At 38.7% G+C, this 18,156-nt stretch overlaps 1 protein-coding gene across 15 annotated transcripts in view; it reads right to left on the bottom strand.

Annotated features, from left to right (window-relative positions):
- Nucleotides 1-18,156, bottom strand: part of MARK3 (microtubule affinity regulating kinase 3) — a 62,301-nt gene that overhangs the window by 30,098 nt on the left and 14,047 nt on the right. For all 15 annotated transcript variants that reach the window (XM_077180735.1, XM_077180739.1, XM_077180740.1 and 12 more), the window contains 4 exons: nucleotides 13,068-13,121; nucleotides 6,211-6,259; nucleotides 5,431-5,496; nucleotides 2,861-2,931 (listed from right to left, as the gene is read on the bottom strand). In XM_077180735.1, coding sequence (XP_077036850.1) covers nucleotides 2,861-2,931; nucleotides 5,431-5,496; nucleotides 6,211-6,259; nucleotides 13,068-13,121 — 240 coding nt within the window. The remainder of the gene's footprint in view (nucleotides 1-2,860; nucleotides 2,932-5,430; nucleotides 5,497-6,210; nucleotides 6,260-13,067; nucleotides 13,122-18,156) is intronic.

Raw genomic sequence — 18,156 nt, 5'->3', positions numbered from 1 at the left:
AATGCAAAACATTCTCAATTTGAATTTCTCACACATGGCTACACAAAAGGAGTTTGAAATGGAGAACTGTATAGCATAATTGTATTCTTAGACTTTGTACCTTCTCCTGTGTTCCTTGTCAAGTGCAACTGAAATAATATGATTACTGTCTTTTATATTCTCTTTTCCTGCTAAAAACCTTACATATGTTTAACAAAATCGACTAAAACCCATTTTTTTAAATCTTAAACAAGCAAAGAAGGGAAAATTACTGAATCCTGCTCTTTGCCTGCTAGAGAGGAAGTGTCTCCTCAGACAAAACACAAGTGTTTGATCCAGAAATCACATCTACTGGAAGAAGAAACATGATCTGAAAACAAGATATAATACAATCTATTGTAAGAACTCAATACCATGGCACAACTGTTTCTTCAGTTTAGAAAGAGCTGCTGTCTGCTAAAACAGTTAAGAAATTAAAAAAAAAAAAAAAAAGACTATTATGTCACAAGTCTCTATCTAACAGAGAACAGCTGCACTGCATCAGATAAAAGGTCTGCAGAGTGCATTCTTCCTCCAACAATGACCAAAAGTGATACAAAGCTATTCCAGGACTACAGTAAGGTGAAATGAATAGTTTCATGACCTGTGAACCCAGCAAGATCTAATTTCCTTGTTTCCTTTGACACTGTCCCTCAGGCTGAGCTTTAGCATCTAATAAAATGCCAAGCTCTGATCAAAGTTACCTGACTTTCATCCAGCATGAATGCTTTTCTCTCTAGCTTAGCCCAATCAGCTTGTGCTACAGTTTCTCTCCTCTGCTTATTTCCAGGCTTCTCTCTTTTTTCCCAGGAACTGAGGCTTTTGAAGCTTTCAAGAACCTCCCTTCTTTGAGATTAAGGTCCTCTAAAACTGGTTGAGCTCAGCAGCCAGGAAATCAGCTGTTGGGGGAGGACAGAGCACAGCTGTCTGCACCAGGAGACTTACATGAAAAAACTGAAAAGTGTATTCCAGTGCATACAAATGAGGCCATCTATATACCTTTATAAACAGCATTTATTCTACTGAAATACAAAAAAAAACCCCAACAAACCAACTCAAAAAATCAGGCTGAGAGTACATAAACCCAATTCTTGATAGGTCAAACACTCAGCTCAGCAGGTAACTCCCTTGTAAATTCTTTTCCTCCACATTTCTTTTTAAAAATGAAGCTACATATATCCTGTACTACCCACATTATCTCATAAAATGAAGCACTAAGTGTACCTGTAAAACATGTTTGACCTGTTTCTGTATGTTTTTACTTAAAGGGGAGTAAAATTGTTAGGAAAAAAAGGTATTTATTGAAGAATTTTAATGTAATTACTGCAAGATCTTTTTCCATATAGTTCCTGATGAAAGAAATTGAGGACTGAGAGCAAAGAGTCTATCAGCAGAAGTTTCCAATATTCACATGTGAGAGAGAACAGTCAATCCTCTCAAGTCACTCTGAAGCTCTTCAAGTGACATTACAAAGGCAACAGGCAGGGCTTTAGAAGAGAGGGCTGAAGTGGGAATGGCTGTTTCACATCCCACCACTCCTACTGCCAACACAGCACAGAAGCACAAACCAGAAACCTTCAATCACAAAGAAAAACTCTCTACCTACCAAATATAAAAGTGAAGGCAGCAGCTTTAAAAAGACACATGAGAGTGTTGAAGAGTGAGAAAAGTTTTCCTTACTGTCAAGCTGGATAACTCCAGTAATCACAAATGAAGAAGATGAAGATGGGGAGATGAAGTCTACAGCTGCTTTTGGGTTGTTTTGTTTGTTTGGTGGTGGTGGTTTTGGTGTGGGTTTTTTCCCCCAGAAGATTAAAAAGGGTAAATACAAGATTTATTAGGATGAGAGAAAACAAAGCAAAATCATTAATTTGGTTCCTGGAAGTCTCATATCTTACATCAAATTTCTATTATGCATGGCTATACTTAAGAAGTGAAACCATCAGAGCCTCCCCTTCCAAAAGGGCAACATCACTGCCCTGATCCAGCAGTTCCAAACCCCTACACACCATTCAAAAAACCACTCTTGTCCCTACTCATTATTTTCAAGTGTCATTAAGCTGGAGCATAATCTTGACATTTATTATTTGTCACAACATTACTGAGGCTATCCAAGTGACCAAAGGGAATAGGCATTTACAAATTTCAGCAGAGGAGCAGAAAAAAGGGTGTAAGACTGGTCAGATCTGAAACTCCAGATGCTACAAGAGCAGACATTTGGATTTGAATTAGTTATGTAAAAATATCTGGTTTTGTTCAGTACAGCTTGACTGTAGAATGGAAATGCTTTTTGCAGATCAATGAAATTCCAACCCCTTGGCAGGGCTAGCTTATCCATCATAAAGAAAGCTAAACTAACAAGTCTAGACATTACTTTTCTGTCATTTTTTAGAACAACTATTAAACAGTATCTTCTCATGTAAGCAGATGAATGTGAATGGATCCCTACTACATGCACTGTCTGTAGTTTGAAACTGGCCTGTTAGTAGCCTGCTACATTTGAACAACTTCCAAAATGTTACAGACCTGCTGAGCTAAGGACATATGAAATCAGCCCAGAGGAAATGCATTTTGGAATGGAATACACTTCCAAACCAAGCAGTCTCTGTGTTCTGGCACTCTTGGACACCCTGGCACTCAGCACTAAGGAAACAGCACCACTGAACAGACTCTGACTCCTTCAAAGTACTGCTGTGACATAAGATTTTTGTAACTCAGAGCTACAAGCCCACAACATGCTGAACACTGCTGTAAGTCAAATGCAAAGGACAGCTGTTTTACTCATTTCACCATTAAAAACAGGGGTGAGGGGAAAGCTGACATATAGGAATGTTACACATACCTGTCTAAATTTAGCTCTAGCCTCCTTTTCCTTCATTCTTCCATGTGCAACCAGATAGTCAAACACCTCCCCTACAATTCAATAACAAGATACATTAATGCCAATTTCAGAATGTAGAGATTCTTCTCCAGCAGTTGCCCACAGCAGCTTCACTGGAATTACTGTACTTCAAGTTTATGATTACAGGACAGCTCAAGAGAACAAGGCACAACTGCTGTGCAATTTACTACACCATCATCTCTTTTACAAGAAAATAATGAGTGACTGGATATACACAAAGGAAACCATTTCCTTCCAATTACTTAGGATAGAAACTGAGCAGCATACTTCTGTTTTGTAAACAAAGATGACATCTACCCCTTCACAGACTTTCTCACCAGAGTTTCTTTTGCTTCAGAAAGCAAAAGTTTCATATATGAGAACAATTAATGATATTTGTAAATGTAAATGTAAAAAATACCAACGCTAGAATTTTAATTTGTGCATGTGTATAAAATGGTTCTAAACAAAATCAAAACCTTAGCTTTAACCTAGGCTTGGAAGAGGTACCCACAAGGAGGGTCAAGAATGAGCACAGCAGGACACACTGATAAATCCCTCACACAACCATCATACCTGTGAAACACACAGAAAAAGGCCACTGGTGTACAGCTGTGGATGACCAAAGATTACTAAAGATCTACTGTGTTTCAGCTTTTCCCCTCTTTAATCAATGCAGTCATTTTAGAGCACATCAATACAGACTACAATGTCTGAGCTTTGGGTGCAGGCCACTGGCCCATGAAACACTGACATGTTTGTGAAAGCATGGGAGATTTTCTCTACTAAAAACCAACAGTCACGTACGTAAGAACTACAAACACAGAATAATAGCACAGTTTTTGAAAATCCTCACTAGTATGCAAAAACCATAAAATCAGAAGTGGTTCAAATATTTAAACATTCCCTACTGAGCAAGGAAACATGGTTTTGTAGACAGCCACCTCACAAGGGAAGAGCTGAGTAATATATTTATTTTTTTAAAAGACACAACTCCACCAGATTGCAATTAAAAAAAAGGAGTCACACTGCAGGAAAAGCAACCACTGAGCCATCTGAGGGAATGCCAGGACATCCCATAAAATAGTCTTCCCTCTGCAGTGCATTCTGTAATCCTCAACTCAGGTAACTCTCCCAGCTGTATTTCACAGCTGTTTCTTAAAAAACCTTGAAGCAGCAAACCTGAACACTTCTTCATAAATCAGGGAAAAAGACACCAGGGAAAGAACTATCCCCAATTTATGTGAAGTGTTGCAGCTGTAGCAATAATGTCTTTCATCCTGCAGCCAGAGTTCATGTGCAACATGATGACCTCTACCTTGACAAAGAGCAAACAGGGAAGCTGATGCCTGCCACTGTGCTTGCCAGCCATTCCTGTCTTGCACAGCATGGCACATCAACAGGTACAGCTCTTGGCCTTTTAGACCAGTACAGTACTTACCTCTCCCTGATCATCCCAGGAACGGTCCTCACTCCTTCAGAGAACCACTGGCCTTTCTACCTCCTAGAAGCCAATCACTAGATGGCAATAAGACTTCACTTTTAAGTCTAGTACTATCAAACAACACAGAGATGTCTCTCCAAACACCTGTACTAGTCAATATTTTAATGGGATAATGCCCACTCTGTTCCTGTTTGAGCAAACCTTGGCTGAGCATTCAGGAAGCTGCTGGAAGAAAAGACAGGTGGGTAGAGAATCTTGCTTTAGTTGTAGCAATTCATTCAACTTCACATAATCTAATGTAACAGTCTGAATTCAACACTGATTTTCTCTGAAAAAAGTCTATCTCCTTCCTGCCCCTAAAGAAAAGCCCCAACTGTTTGAGATTCCCACATGCTGGTGCTCCAGGGTCACACTGACAAGCTGAGTGATATTAAGTTCTAGCCAGCAAGGAGTAACTTAAGCCTGAATACCTTAATTCTGGCTCTGGTGAAAATATCTGACACTGCACAAAGTGCATTTTTCCATCCCCTGTAGAATCAGGAAGAGCATTTAAGCTCCTTCTAAAATGGCATAAGGCTAAGCCTAACAATTCATGACAGTAGAAGGCCTGTGATTAAGATATGTAAGATGTCATCAACATCTAAAAACAGAAGTTGCAGCGCTCATGCTTTTGAAAGCAACAATTAAAGAAACACAGAAATGTTTCATCTGAACACGATTTCACCAAATATCTTATACAAAATAGGACACCAGAGGTAGGGAACAGAATACAGTAAATTGAGAACATTAGTATTTGTTATGGGCAGGAACAATCAGTGGCTGAGAAAAGATTCCCAGTTAATTTGAGTTGTGAAAAAAAAGCAAATGTTACTAAGTTGTAGTGAATTTAGAAGCTGGTTTTACAAGTTACATGAATTATTTATGTTGACCAAACAAGTCCCAGTGAATATTAAAGATTTTGCTTAATATTTTACACTACCTTGACATAAATATTTGCTGAAAAAGAAAGCAAAACTTTCAAGAAAACAAGTGCTTTCTCTCACTTGGCAATCTGCTCAGTGTGTCACTGCAGAAAAGAGGTACTTACCCCCACTTGCATATTCCATTATTAAATAGAGAGTTTTTTCGGTTTCAATGACTTCAAATAGCTTCACTAGAAAAGAAAGACATTTAGTCATCAGTTAACTAGCTGCAGAAGCATTATGTTAACACCCCACAGAATTCTGTGAGAGAAAAATGCCCAAACTGTTTGCCTGCCACTTGATAATATCAGACTATTTACTCTAAAGAAGCTTTCTGTCCAATGCTCCCAAGTAGAAAATACTATAACACATTTGGTCAACTCATACAGAACAACATATTCTCAAGAACCAATACTTTGCTTCTTTTACATGGGAACATAACTAAACCAAGCAGAACATGCACAGATTTGAGCATCAGCAATAGCCACACATGTGCACTGAACTGACACATGTGGTGACAAATCAGTTACCAGCCTGCTGACAGTCCCATAGGAGTACCACATCATTTAAATGTACAAACTTGAAAAAATTCTTGACCACTTCTTGGTTTTGGTGTATATGTTAATTTTTAATGAGAACCTGAGTTCAGTCAAAGATCAATACTATATTCAAAAGGAGAAAATTTATCAGTTAGCTATGCAAATAACAGTTCTGTGCAATGGGATCACAATGTTTATTTTATTTTTTTAAACACACAGTTCTGAAATACCAGTTATTACTGCTATCTTAGAGTAAATTCACACTCCAGTGCAAAATAATCTTTTAAACTCATGCCACAGCAATCTTAACAGTGAAAAAGCTAAAATTTCTCCAGAGGTGGAAATAATGTGAAAGAAACCAGATACCTATATTTGGATGATTTAAGATCTTCATTATTCTTACTTCTCTAAAGAGCTGAAATAAACATAAAACGTGAAATAAGTTAATGAAATCACTAACAAACAGCCATTCTCCTTAAAGACTGAAGACTTTGATATAGTCATTTAAACAGAAAGAGCAAACATTATTAAACATTATCAATGTAGTTCATGAAATAAGCACTTTTTGAAAGGAAGAGTTAAATGCCTGCTTAACACCCCTCCCAAGCAAATCAACACTCAAAAACCTGCAAACACCCAGGAAGAACTCTAGACAGCTCAGGAAAGAAGTGACCTTAGCCCTGTGGTTTGCAGATTTTTGGGGTCAGAAGAGCACTGTGAGCACATCTTTCACTCCCTTCACAAAAAGCACAGCTCCAAACTCTTATTGAGAATTATTATTATCTTATTCAGAAGACCACTGCAGTATGAATTCAGCATTCTTCAGAACTTTGTTAAAGCCCAAGAACTACTGTGCTACAACAGCAGCTCACAGGTGAAAAATCAGCTGTTTATATTGTGCAAAAACCATGGTATCCACCTACACCAGCAAGGAGCAAGTTCTAAGGAGAGAAGGGAAGACAAGGCCACCCCTGAGCCCTTCAGAAGCATTGCTGCAAGGCAACTGAGGCACAGCTCCCCTGACTCACCCCCAGGCACAGCCTGGTCAGTGCAGCACCCTGCATGTACTGGCCTAAGTTAACAGGGCAGAACACAAATGGTGCTTTCCTCACCCCATCTGCTGCTTCCCTTCCTGCAAGCACTGCTGTTAACCCTGACTGGCACACAAGGTACAGGAATTATTTAACAAAAATATCTCACAAAACACACAATTTCCCATATAAAATCACTCCATCTCTAGCTCACCCCAGCAGGATGGTGGTGAGGGACAACTGCCCATTTCAAGCTGCAGGATGACATTATATCCCCTGCCCTAAATCCAGAGATTGTAAGGATACTGTCATGTTTCATGTCCTGTGTGTCCCTCCCCCACTGCCAATACTTGTTTGAAGAGGGCTGTAATTGAGTAACTATTTCTGAAGATTTCAACTTTGCCTGTCACACAGAGCAAACTCTGTCCTTCTGCAACTTAATGAAAATATGGAGTGACATTTAACAAACTAGAAATGAAAGCAAAGTCATGACTGAACAGTTGTAAATTATTTTCACCTCTCTTCTGCAAAAGACTATTGTAAGATAACACAAATTCATAACCATAATACTAAAAATGCCACAGGTGGTGTTTCTGCACTATAAAACATTGCTTTGAACAAAGCTGGTAAATAGCAGATTAATGAAAAGCAGTTCCAAGATAAAATATTATTACAAAAAAAAGCTTGAAGCATAAATACTCTTGTTTTCAGAAAAGCAAAGAATTCTCTTTTTATACCCAACACTACATGGCAGCCAGGTGTGCAGCTGTTCTCCCTCTGCAGCTCACCCATGCCAGCCCAAGACTCCAGAGGGCTGATGTTCTGCAGTGTCAATTATTCTCTAACAGCATGCTTCAAAAAGTGGGAGTAATCAAGAGGTTTTATTAGATACCTAACACAAATTTCTACTGGAATATCAGTAACCTAACATCATACTGAACTTCGTGTAGAGAGACTGAAGCAGAATAGAAGTCCACAGCTCCAAGCAAATGCAGACATAGGAAAAAACCCAAGAGTTTTGTAAATACAGGATAGGGATAACAGCATAGTTAATTACAGTAAGGAAAAAAAAAAAGTGGTGCTGGAAGATTTGGCTCAGGTCAGATGTCAGATAAAGTGAAGAAATTTGGTATGCCTACACCTATTAGTAACAACTCAAAAACTTGTAAGTGTATTTACTCAGTAATACCAAAGAAAAGGTGAAACTTTGTAATAAAAAAAAAAGGTGAAACATTAGAAATAAACAGAAAACAACCAAATAGTCAACAAAACAAAATCCTTGTGCCTTTGTGATTATTAATAAAAGAAAATGCAAGGGGTGGGTTTTCAATAAATCTATAGGACAAATTCACAATTTGGAGGGCAGCTGTTCAAACCATTCTCTGCTTTCTGATATTTCAGAATCACAGAATTTCTGCAAATGCCAACATCTGGGGAGCAATCCTCACTGCACTGCCCTGGAGACCTCCCTGCTACAGCACCAGCTGGGACTGGCACACGACCTGAACACAAAAAAACCAAACAGTTTTCCAAATGCTTTTGATTATCTTGTTACCCAGGTCTGTGCCTGGGTAGATGACTTTGCTAGATGACAAGCTGCTCAAGTGAAATCACGATTGCTTGATCAGGTAAATTATTGGCCATGCAAAATAGTTTCAAAACCTCTGTGCACACGTTTTCTTTATCCTCTAGAGAGGTAAAATTGCCTTCTTTTCTTTTTTAAACTATGTTATTTCTGGAGCTTTTTCATATGTAATCAGACAGGGTAGAATACATCAGACTCTCTCTTGATCATCAGGAATTTAAAAGCAGCTGAATCTATAGCTATTTTTTTCTTGCTTTTCATTCATTTCAGCTAAACTGGTGTATAATATATTCTGAATACTCCATTAATACTTTTAATCACAGCTTATATAACGGAAAGGCTCTTATCAGTTTTTACAATTTCAAAGAGAGTTGGATTAATTCACTCTCAATTGGTATCTGAAATCTTCCACCCCCAATACCCAGATAAAGCCTACTGGGTCAGACCTTCACCAAAACACTGGTCCACAAAATGACTACCCTGCTTTACTAACCCAAATGAAGCATGTCAAAAAGCAGCTTCTACTTCATGAGCCATTTGTTCAAGTGGGTGACTAGGAACAAGCTCTTTTAAAAAACAGACTATTTCTGCCTCAGAGGAAATTAAAAATAAAAATACTTGAGAATAGGATACAACCACCACCAAACTGTAATTTTAGTTAGATAAATGCACTTTAGATCATGCACCCTTAGTCAGCTTATCTGTTATACGTCATATTTTGACAAAGATGGGGATATCTGGCGAAATAGATATATTTTCTATAAATTCCTGACATTGTAATATGTATTATAGTCTATTTCTGATAGAGGAATAAAATGTACACGTCATACAACTTTCCCAAAGTATGCTGGATAAAGGTTTTACAGATTTTGTTATTTGCATCAGCTTCTGGGAGATGACCTAGTAACTCTCATCACACAATAAAATTCATTGCAAACAGTCAGGTATGATAAAACCTCACACCTCTGAGGTTCCCTGCCCACAGGAACACAGAACAAGGTGTAATATCAGAAAATGTAACACGAGGGTTCTCAATACAGAAACTTATTTTCTTAGTATTAGGAAATTACTTGTCATAATGAAACCATAAAGGCACACAAACAACTGAAAACAGTTCTCATCAGTTTAATTTCTAATACTGAGATCCAAAACTACTCCCAGCTTGTTGAACAGCTCATTTTCCGTCAACAGGAGCTCTACAAACGTTTCCAGGCAAAGACAAACATCCTTAGTCTGCCAAACAAATGGCTTTCAGCTTTGTTGTGGTCTGGTCCTTTGAGTGCAAGCCATGTCAGATACAGGAAAAGAATGCCATTTAATTAATGCTGTGAGCTAAAAAACTGAATAAAAAAACCCCAACGAACCAGTGATGGAAGCTGGTTCTTTTAGGTTAACTCTCTTTGAACACAGCAAAAGACAGACTAGAAGTGCTCCCACAGTAGTTATCACAAGACTGTAACAAATTATTTTAAAAATACTGAAAAAGTTTGCTAAAAAGTGAGTCAGTGCCAGCTGCAGAGCACCAACCCCTCCTGGTCACCTTGTCCCTTAAAGGAGGAGGCTTTTCACAGGATGCTGTCCCAAGCCAGCTCAAGCCTGACCTGTGTATGAGGCTTCTCCTGGTAACTGCTCACTGAAATATGCCCTACATCTAATAAAGAACCTCAAGCAAAAAGCCTTTACACAATACAAGTTTGCCTCAAACTAAGCACAACTTGGAAACAGAAAGGGATACACATTACAAACAGAAGAGCCTGAGCATTTAAAATTCTCATACTTTTCTTGAAGTTCTTAAAACACTGATTGACCCATGGTCAGAAAGGACATGAACCATGTTAAAATTGATGTTTAAGAACACTTAAATGCTTTAACAATAAGTATTGCCCAAGTAAGTGGCAAAACATCTGCACATAATGAACAAAAATATTTGGCTGAGGAGCCAAGTTCTAAAACAGGAAAATGAGAAATGATTTAGTGCTATTACATGGGCTTACTAAAAAAAACCCCTTGCATATAACGGCATTGGTAAATCAAAGGAAAAAAAACCCAAACTGTTTTATTTTTTGTCTAGGAGGAAGTGAACTCTGTAGCATCAGCACTTGTTTGCAGTGAGACCAAGATCCACTGGAATTGCACACACAAGTCCATTTGTGGAGAACAGTGATTATGACTAACACTGCCAGCATGGGAAAAAACCTCTAAGAATTCCCTTTTCTTTCAAAGCAGGGAAGTACCAGTTACAGCTTCCTCTTCACCAAGCAAGAGCAGCAGAGCAGTAATTAGGTCCTAAAACAACAGTAAGGAGTAGCTGCATGTGGCTGCCACAGAACTTCCTCAGCAGCAGAGCAGAAACCCGACCCTTCAGAGCTGTGCTGCTGAGTGTCAGCACAGAGCTGTCAGGGAGGGCATACCAAGAATTACTGCTCCGGAAAGCAAAGCCTGTCCCTAACAAGGTTAACTTCTTCCTGGCAGCTGAAGTATCGATGTGCAAGATGGAACACAAAGAAACCAGAACTGGCGGCCTTTAATCACCATTTGTTTCCCCACCTAAGGATGACTCGGGCATGCAGCTACACTGCAGCTGAGACGCTGTACACCACACCCTCTTCTGGGCACAGCCCTTCCCTCCCCACCATACCTCAAATATTTTATCTCTCTCTGCAGAAGTGCAAGATCAGAAGCACTTCCATCTGAGCTTCCCCCGCATGCACAGGTCCTGTGTGCAGCTGGCTCCAAAGGAACCGGGGCTGCGGTGCTGGGGGAAGGGGCAAAGGCTTGCAACATGAACAGCCTTGGTCAGGCAAAGCTGGCAAGTTGGATGTTGGGCATTCACCCTGCTTCCTATGGCAAGCAGGAATTTAATTTTAATACAGATGCTTTCAGTTTTTGAATTAAAAACTGATACGCCGTACTAAATTCTTTTTGTGCTCGTATAACAAATGAGCTTAGAGACGAGAGCACATTTGCAATTTCACTCCATAAATTTGATCTGATATCTGCCCTGCTATTTGGTACTATTCTTCCAGATTCCCAGGTAAGAAATCCAGTGGTACACAAGATCACACTACAAATCACACTTCATAATCTAATTTTATAAATTGTAAATAAAAATTAAATTACAACAGAGATGGAGCCGTGAGTGGACACTGAGCCAGCTGAAACCCAGTAATCAAAGGCCCATCATGCACACTTCCAGCTTGTAGCTTTTCCAACTGAACACTTGTGACTTGTAAAAGGTTTGTATTGTATCCCCATATGAGCTCAAACTGGCATTAGTGCCCAATCTCAAGTCACACCATCTGAAGGACTATGATTTTACATTTTTAACTGAAAACATGGCACCTTTACTTCTCTCTGACCATTCTTCCCATGCTCTGATATTTCCCATTTTTATCACACAGCTTTTGTTTCAAGTGCTTCAAGCATTCAACCATTTTTATTTAGGCATTTCAAGTTGCAATCTGGCACAGAAATCAACTTTATCTGATCCACCATATTACCTAATTTGCACTTTATTTTCACCCTGCTTATCCAGAAACCACCAGTAATCTCAGGGACTAAACTGAGAAAAATTCTGAGAAAAATGGAACCAGATTATCAACTTTTACCCTGTCTACAGAGTCGTACAAAGCTGCCACCTGCTCAGCTGATGGAGCCTTTCTTCTACAGGTTATTCTTTGCCTCTCAATGAAACCATAAAATGTAAGAACTTGTGTGTTTTTCCAATTTACTTTTGCACCATTAATCTTGATAAAAAGTCTAGTCAAGTGATCTTTTTAGTATTTGCATAAAATACAAATGTGTATATTCTCCAGTTTACTCTAGTTATCCTCTTTCATTTTGTTTGCAGGTTAATTCTGCATATTCTCTTGTTCAAACAGAAATATTTCAAGGGTTTTTTTATCAAAGTACTCAAAAGTAAACAAAAAGCCTTTGACTGCAGAACTTAAAAGGACAGAGTTAGAGAAGTCCCAAGTAAAAGTAACATTTAAATGTACTTCCTGCACGGATTCTCAAACAGACTGGGTTGCCTAATGAAAGAGCAGGGTTTATCACTCTGTACTAAAAAGATAAGGTGATACAACTCTAACAGCACATTAAACATTCAGAGCTAGAGGGAAGAAACCAGAATAGACATGGCCCAATTTGTTTCATACAACTGCATCACCTCTCCTGCTGCAAGCTACATGAAAGGCACAGACACTGCCTGGCCTTCAGTCCACAGGCAGTATTTCCAAGGCCAGTTTTAGAGGACAGAACATAAGTTTTGCATTTCTAAGTTTAACAAAGCAACCGTCACAAAGGAGACATGGGGGCATGACACCAAACCACAGGTCCTCTCTACAGAGTCAGCTCTGCTTGGAAGACAAAGGAAGTGGCAAATACCACTGTTTTCTCAGTTTACAGCTCCACATGAGTTCAGCTTGAACAACTGCAGGGCTGTCAGAAATATCTGTTACAAAACCAGTTATTAAATACAGTAGTCAGATGTGTGCAAAGGTATGCAATGCTTCAGATTCTCCAGCACAGGCATTCAGGGTTAATGGAAGGAGGTGGGGAAGCAAACAAGTCATAATAGAGTTGAAAGATTAAATGTAAAAACATACCTTTTGTAGACTAGTTGGGTTCAGCTGTGTTTTGTCAATTATTTTAATGGCAACCTAAAGGAAGAGTTCATGATCAGTGTTTTCCATAGGAACAATACCACATTATTACAACATGCTCAAATCCAGTAACAGACATGGAAAACATGAAAATTACACAAAAAACGCTTAAGGTCCTTCTGCAAATTATACACTTGTATTTAAACTAGAAGCAGGAATGCAAAAACCCTGGCATTTTAAGGATATTAAGATGAGAAGCTTGCTGAGTCTTTGACTTGACATTAAGACCATCACAGTCATGACAGTGGAAGCTCCAGCAGCAGACAGTGCCCCGATAGAGAGCAGTGTGCCTACAGATAATATTTACACAGCATAATTACACAACAGATTATACTCTAGTGACTGGGCACTGGCAGTTTCTAAAAGCAGAGATTTCTGAGCATATTGAAAGCATTTCCACACAAATTTGGCAAGAAGTAAGTTCATCTTTGGAAATTCACTAAATATTTGTGTCAATTTGTTCCCTGATGGGTATTAAAAAAAGTATCACTTGGAAATCAACAAAAATACATTGGCTGTAGTACAACACTTTGGGTAAGTACATTCCTTGTTCTCCTCTTTTCAGTAAATGTTGCACAGAAATATTAAAGAACATAATAAAAAATTCACACAATAAGCAGAAGAGAATTCCATATCATGCTAACTAGTCAAAACCTGAAGATTTGAAGCAATAAATAGGCAACAGAAACTTCAGTGCAATGCAGTTTGCATACTGGATGAGGTTGAACAAGAAATGAGAATCTTTCTAGAATTACACGTCAATTGATATTTTTTCTTTCTAAATTAGAGACTAAACATACCAGAAGAAGCTCTACAGAAGGAGATGGTGCCTCTCAACGAGGCAAGATGCTGCAACTCAGCTGATTATAATACCTCACTGGTGCAAAGCAAAGGCTTTCAACTCCAATTTTTGGCTCAAACAGTAGATGCTGCTCCTTCCCATGCCACAGCTCCCATTTCCCTGCATCACTTGGAGCTATCTTTGTCACCTCATTAACTTGGGGTTGGTGACATATGGAATAAAGAATATCTTACATCAAAGCCAATTTATATCCCTACATTCAAGTGCAAAAACACAGGGATGGATTGTCACGATGGAGAGGGTAAGAGGGGAACAGTGTTGGATGCTTGGGTGCATCACAGAGTTATATAATGGACATGGTGTTTTCTGAAACTGATATTCAAGACTTATTTTGAGCTCTTCTAGCTGCAAGATACGATGAGACATGACTGAGAAGCCATCTAAGAATGTTTTTACTCTGGGAGTGTTTTCTTCTAAGGCAAGCTACTGAAATTATAGATCACTGTTTCCCGAGGCGAAATTCCATTGCAAAACCTTGAGAAATCACTTCAAAAATACAAACAAGAGAGAAAGGCATTAAGCAATTGGTATTTTTATATTAGCAGCTGTGTACAAAACCAAGAAAGATTTTTATCTCTACCTTTAAGCCTGTTGTTAACGTTGTGACAATAGTTGAAAGTTACTCACTTCCTGCAATCTCTTATAATTCTGGATTATACTGCTGGACTCTTCTAATGCTGGATGTAGTGAGCACTGCCTTTGTCAACAGCAGATAATGTTATTTGAAAGTGACCTGGTGCCCCAAGACTACCCACAGCTGTTCACTTAGTAAGCACATTCCACTCAGAAAAGTTTGCATTTTTGTTCTTGGCTGTACCATTTTGGTGAATCTTTACAAGATGTAAACTTTTTTTTAACCCACCAAGCCTTAAGGTGCCGTGTTACTGCAAAACCAGCTCACCTCAGCTCTGACACTGTCAAACAAATTCAGCCCTGGAGATACAGGGAAGGTACAGACCTCAGTTTTCCAGAACACAGACTCTCAGGCCTGTTCAGTGCACTAATTATAGCCTTAAAGGCAGGGTGAATTCAGAGAATTCCTATCCATATGAACACTGAGAGTACAATGTGTTAACATGGGTTGTGAGAGCTTGAACCCATCATCAGAACAGGGAACAACTTCAGGTGCCTTGATAAGGTCTCCAAATCACAGGCAAAGGCAGCTTGCCCTCAAGAGCAGTTCTGACCAAGTTAAATGGAGACTTTTCTAAGTACAGTTAATAAAACGTTAAATTGTCTTTTAAAGCAGAAACTTTGCTCTCTTTATGTAAAGTGCATTTGGAATGGTTTCATGCACTGTGAGCTAGGGCCAGTGCTGAAAAATGCAAGTCCATCTACACTATTACACCACTGCCATGATATTCTGTGTGAAATTGTTAATAGAATTAAAACTGAGTTTGCTTCCACCATTCACAACAATGTGACTTAAAACATTCCTCCTACATGATTTGAATAAGGGAGTGAAAGAAATCAGAAGTTGGGACACTGACCAAATTGGCCAAACTGCTACTATTCAGAATGCTTTCTCCCTCTTAAATTTCACTTTTTCCAAGAGAAGAACAGAAAGAAGATGACAATAGATTCCTTGGAGTCAGACTTGGGTTCTGAAAGAATTCAGCCTCACTGGGAAACTTCAGCTCCCTGGTTATTAACTGAACATGTCTTTAAAGAACAGAAGGGTCCAGAATAATTTTGGCCACCTCAGTAATAGCAGAAGGTAGCTTTATCTTTTAGATTCATTTTGGCAAGAATGGAAAACTTGTCAGAGGAAACACCTTTTGATAAAACTACAACAGCAAATACATGGATTGCAGTCAAAGAATTGAGAAAAGCAGATTGACAATGAAGACTTGTGGTTTCAAAATGGCAGACAGCCTACAAATAACACTCTCCTAGGCAGAGGACCAAGAAGGATGGTGTGTCCAAACACCAGCCCTAATGCAGGGAAGCTGATCTCTGGCCACACACTCCTTGCAAGACAATTCAACCCCCCAAATTAGGATGATGTTCTGATCATCCCCTGAAGGGCTGAACATTTCTTCCTTTCAGTAATTTGAAGATGGGCACTCATCGTGCATCCTGCAGACACACTAAAAATGGAAATTAAAGAGAGTCCTAGAACTTATTCTAGTTGGAAACATGAAATCTTCATCTCAAGCAACAGGAAAACTCCCAGGGAAGGACTCCAGATGCAAGGAGATGAGCAACTAGCCTAAAAGAATGCTTAAACAAACATATCCTCCTCCCAGGAAGGGACAGAAAAGTGCTGATCTGCTTCAGGATTTGGAAGCTACTCAGCACAGAGATATAAAGAAGGAATTGCCAAAAAGTGAACCTGACATGGTCACTTAAAAGGACATTCAGAACAGAGACACAGTTAACAAGGAAAAGATAAGTGGGGTTCAAATACAGCAAGAACACAGCAGAGATGAAAACTCATTTCAGTGTAACTCCCAAAACTAAGCATTTAGTTTAGGTTTTGGTACATAAGATGGAAAAAAGAACAGGAACAAAGACAGGACAGGCTGCAGGAGAAAGACTGTAAAGCAGGAAATCACAAATTCAGAAAGCTAAGTGCCATCTGGCTGAGGCCAGGCTGAGAATATGACCCTGGAATTCTTACAAGAAGCAGATTTTCAAAGGAGAAAGAAAAAAAAGCCTTCGTGCAGCACAGGTTCCTAGCATCTACCAGGAACAGAAGAGCAGAGCTGGGTTTAGAAATGAGCAGACAATTTTTTTTTTTCCAATTCATCATAAAATTCCTGAACTCAAAACTGGCAGGGAAAAACCAAGGAAAGAGAAGGTTTAAATGCAACATATTTTCCTACAGTTAACTGTACCCTATGGAAACACACAAGATAGAACTACCTGGACTAATGAAAAGCCTCATCTAAGAGGCTGCATGGAAATTTTTCAACTAGATAAGCTGAAAAGTGCACAGAGTTGTTTTTATTTTTTCCTAAAAAAAAGAGGCTAAAGAGATATTAAGTTGGAAATAAATGAGTAAGAGTTTTTCAAGGACAAGATTTTGGGACCAATCTTGTTTAATATCTGTATCAGTGGCCTTGGCAGAGGATGTCAAAGCATAATGATTAAATCTGTTGAAGGAGTTAAGAGGCACCATCAAACACAATGGAAAACCAATTTAAACAGCCTTGGAGATGAGTTAGCAATGAAACTGAGATTCAACATACAAGGTTGGTGCTGTTGCTGATCACAAGCAAAACATATCAATTTAACAGCCATGAGAAAGCCTAGCACAATCTGAAGATTGATCAGATAAATACATATAAAAAGTAAGGGCAAGGGTGAAGCAATGACATTGGGGAAATTGCTATCCAGCATATTGGAAACAATTCTGGTCACAGGCACCAAAAATTATCAACATGGTACAGTTTATCTAGCAAGAAGAGAAATTTTACTCTTCTCCCTCTAAAAAAAAAGTTTGAAATATCTTGAAGAAATTCCCAAAATTAGCTTAATTGTTCCCTTCTAAGGAATAACACTCATTCCAATGGCCACAACCCAGAAAGTATTTATGCTCTGAATTGATTGAGCTACATCAATTCCATGTGAGTGGAAGAAACTTAGTACTCAAATCTTTCCATATTTAGCCAAAAATTTACACTGTCCCCTTTATTTGTTGAAATTTAAAACAAAAATAATGAACCAGAGGTCAACACAGTTATCTGCAAGTAAAAAAATACATACTTCACTTTTTGCAAAGTGTGGCACATATCAACCTCCAAGTTCTATAGCTACAATAAGAGCAAAGAAATACTAAACAAGTACTTGCATATCCCATCTTAAGTATCAGTAAAAAGAGGAGGGAACTTAAGTGGAAAGGAATTAATCAAAAACCTTCTCTACAAATGAGAACTAACTTTAACATCAGAAGACAATGGGAACTGTCAGCCAAAAAAATTAAAATCTATCTCAATAGCTCTTGCAAAACGATGTCCCCTCTCTTCTTCCCTCTGTTCCTGCTACTGAACCCTGTAATAGCTCAGAAAAGAGAAATTCCATTAAAGCACTGCAGTCAGCAACACAGCTTCTGTAAAAGTCCTTGCTGGTATCAGCAAACATTCACTTCATCAGACAGGTTTGGCAAGAAAAGGTTAGCAAGGTGCTTCTCCCTTTTCCAGTACTTCAGAGTTGCTTTTAATAAAA

This window comes from Agelaius phoeniceus, chromosome 6, assembly GCF_051311805.1.
Source record: "Agelaius phoeniceus isolate bAgePho1 chromosome 6, bAgePho1.hap1, whole genome shotgun sequence".
Lineage (NCBI taxonomy): Eukaryota > Metazoa > Chordata > Aves > Passeriformes > Icteridae > Agelaius > Agelaius phoeniceus.
This window is presented reverse-complemented; position numbering and strand designations above follow the sequence as displayed.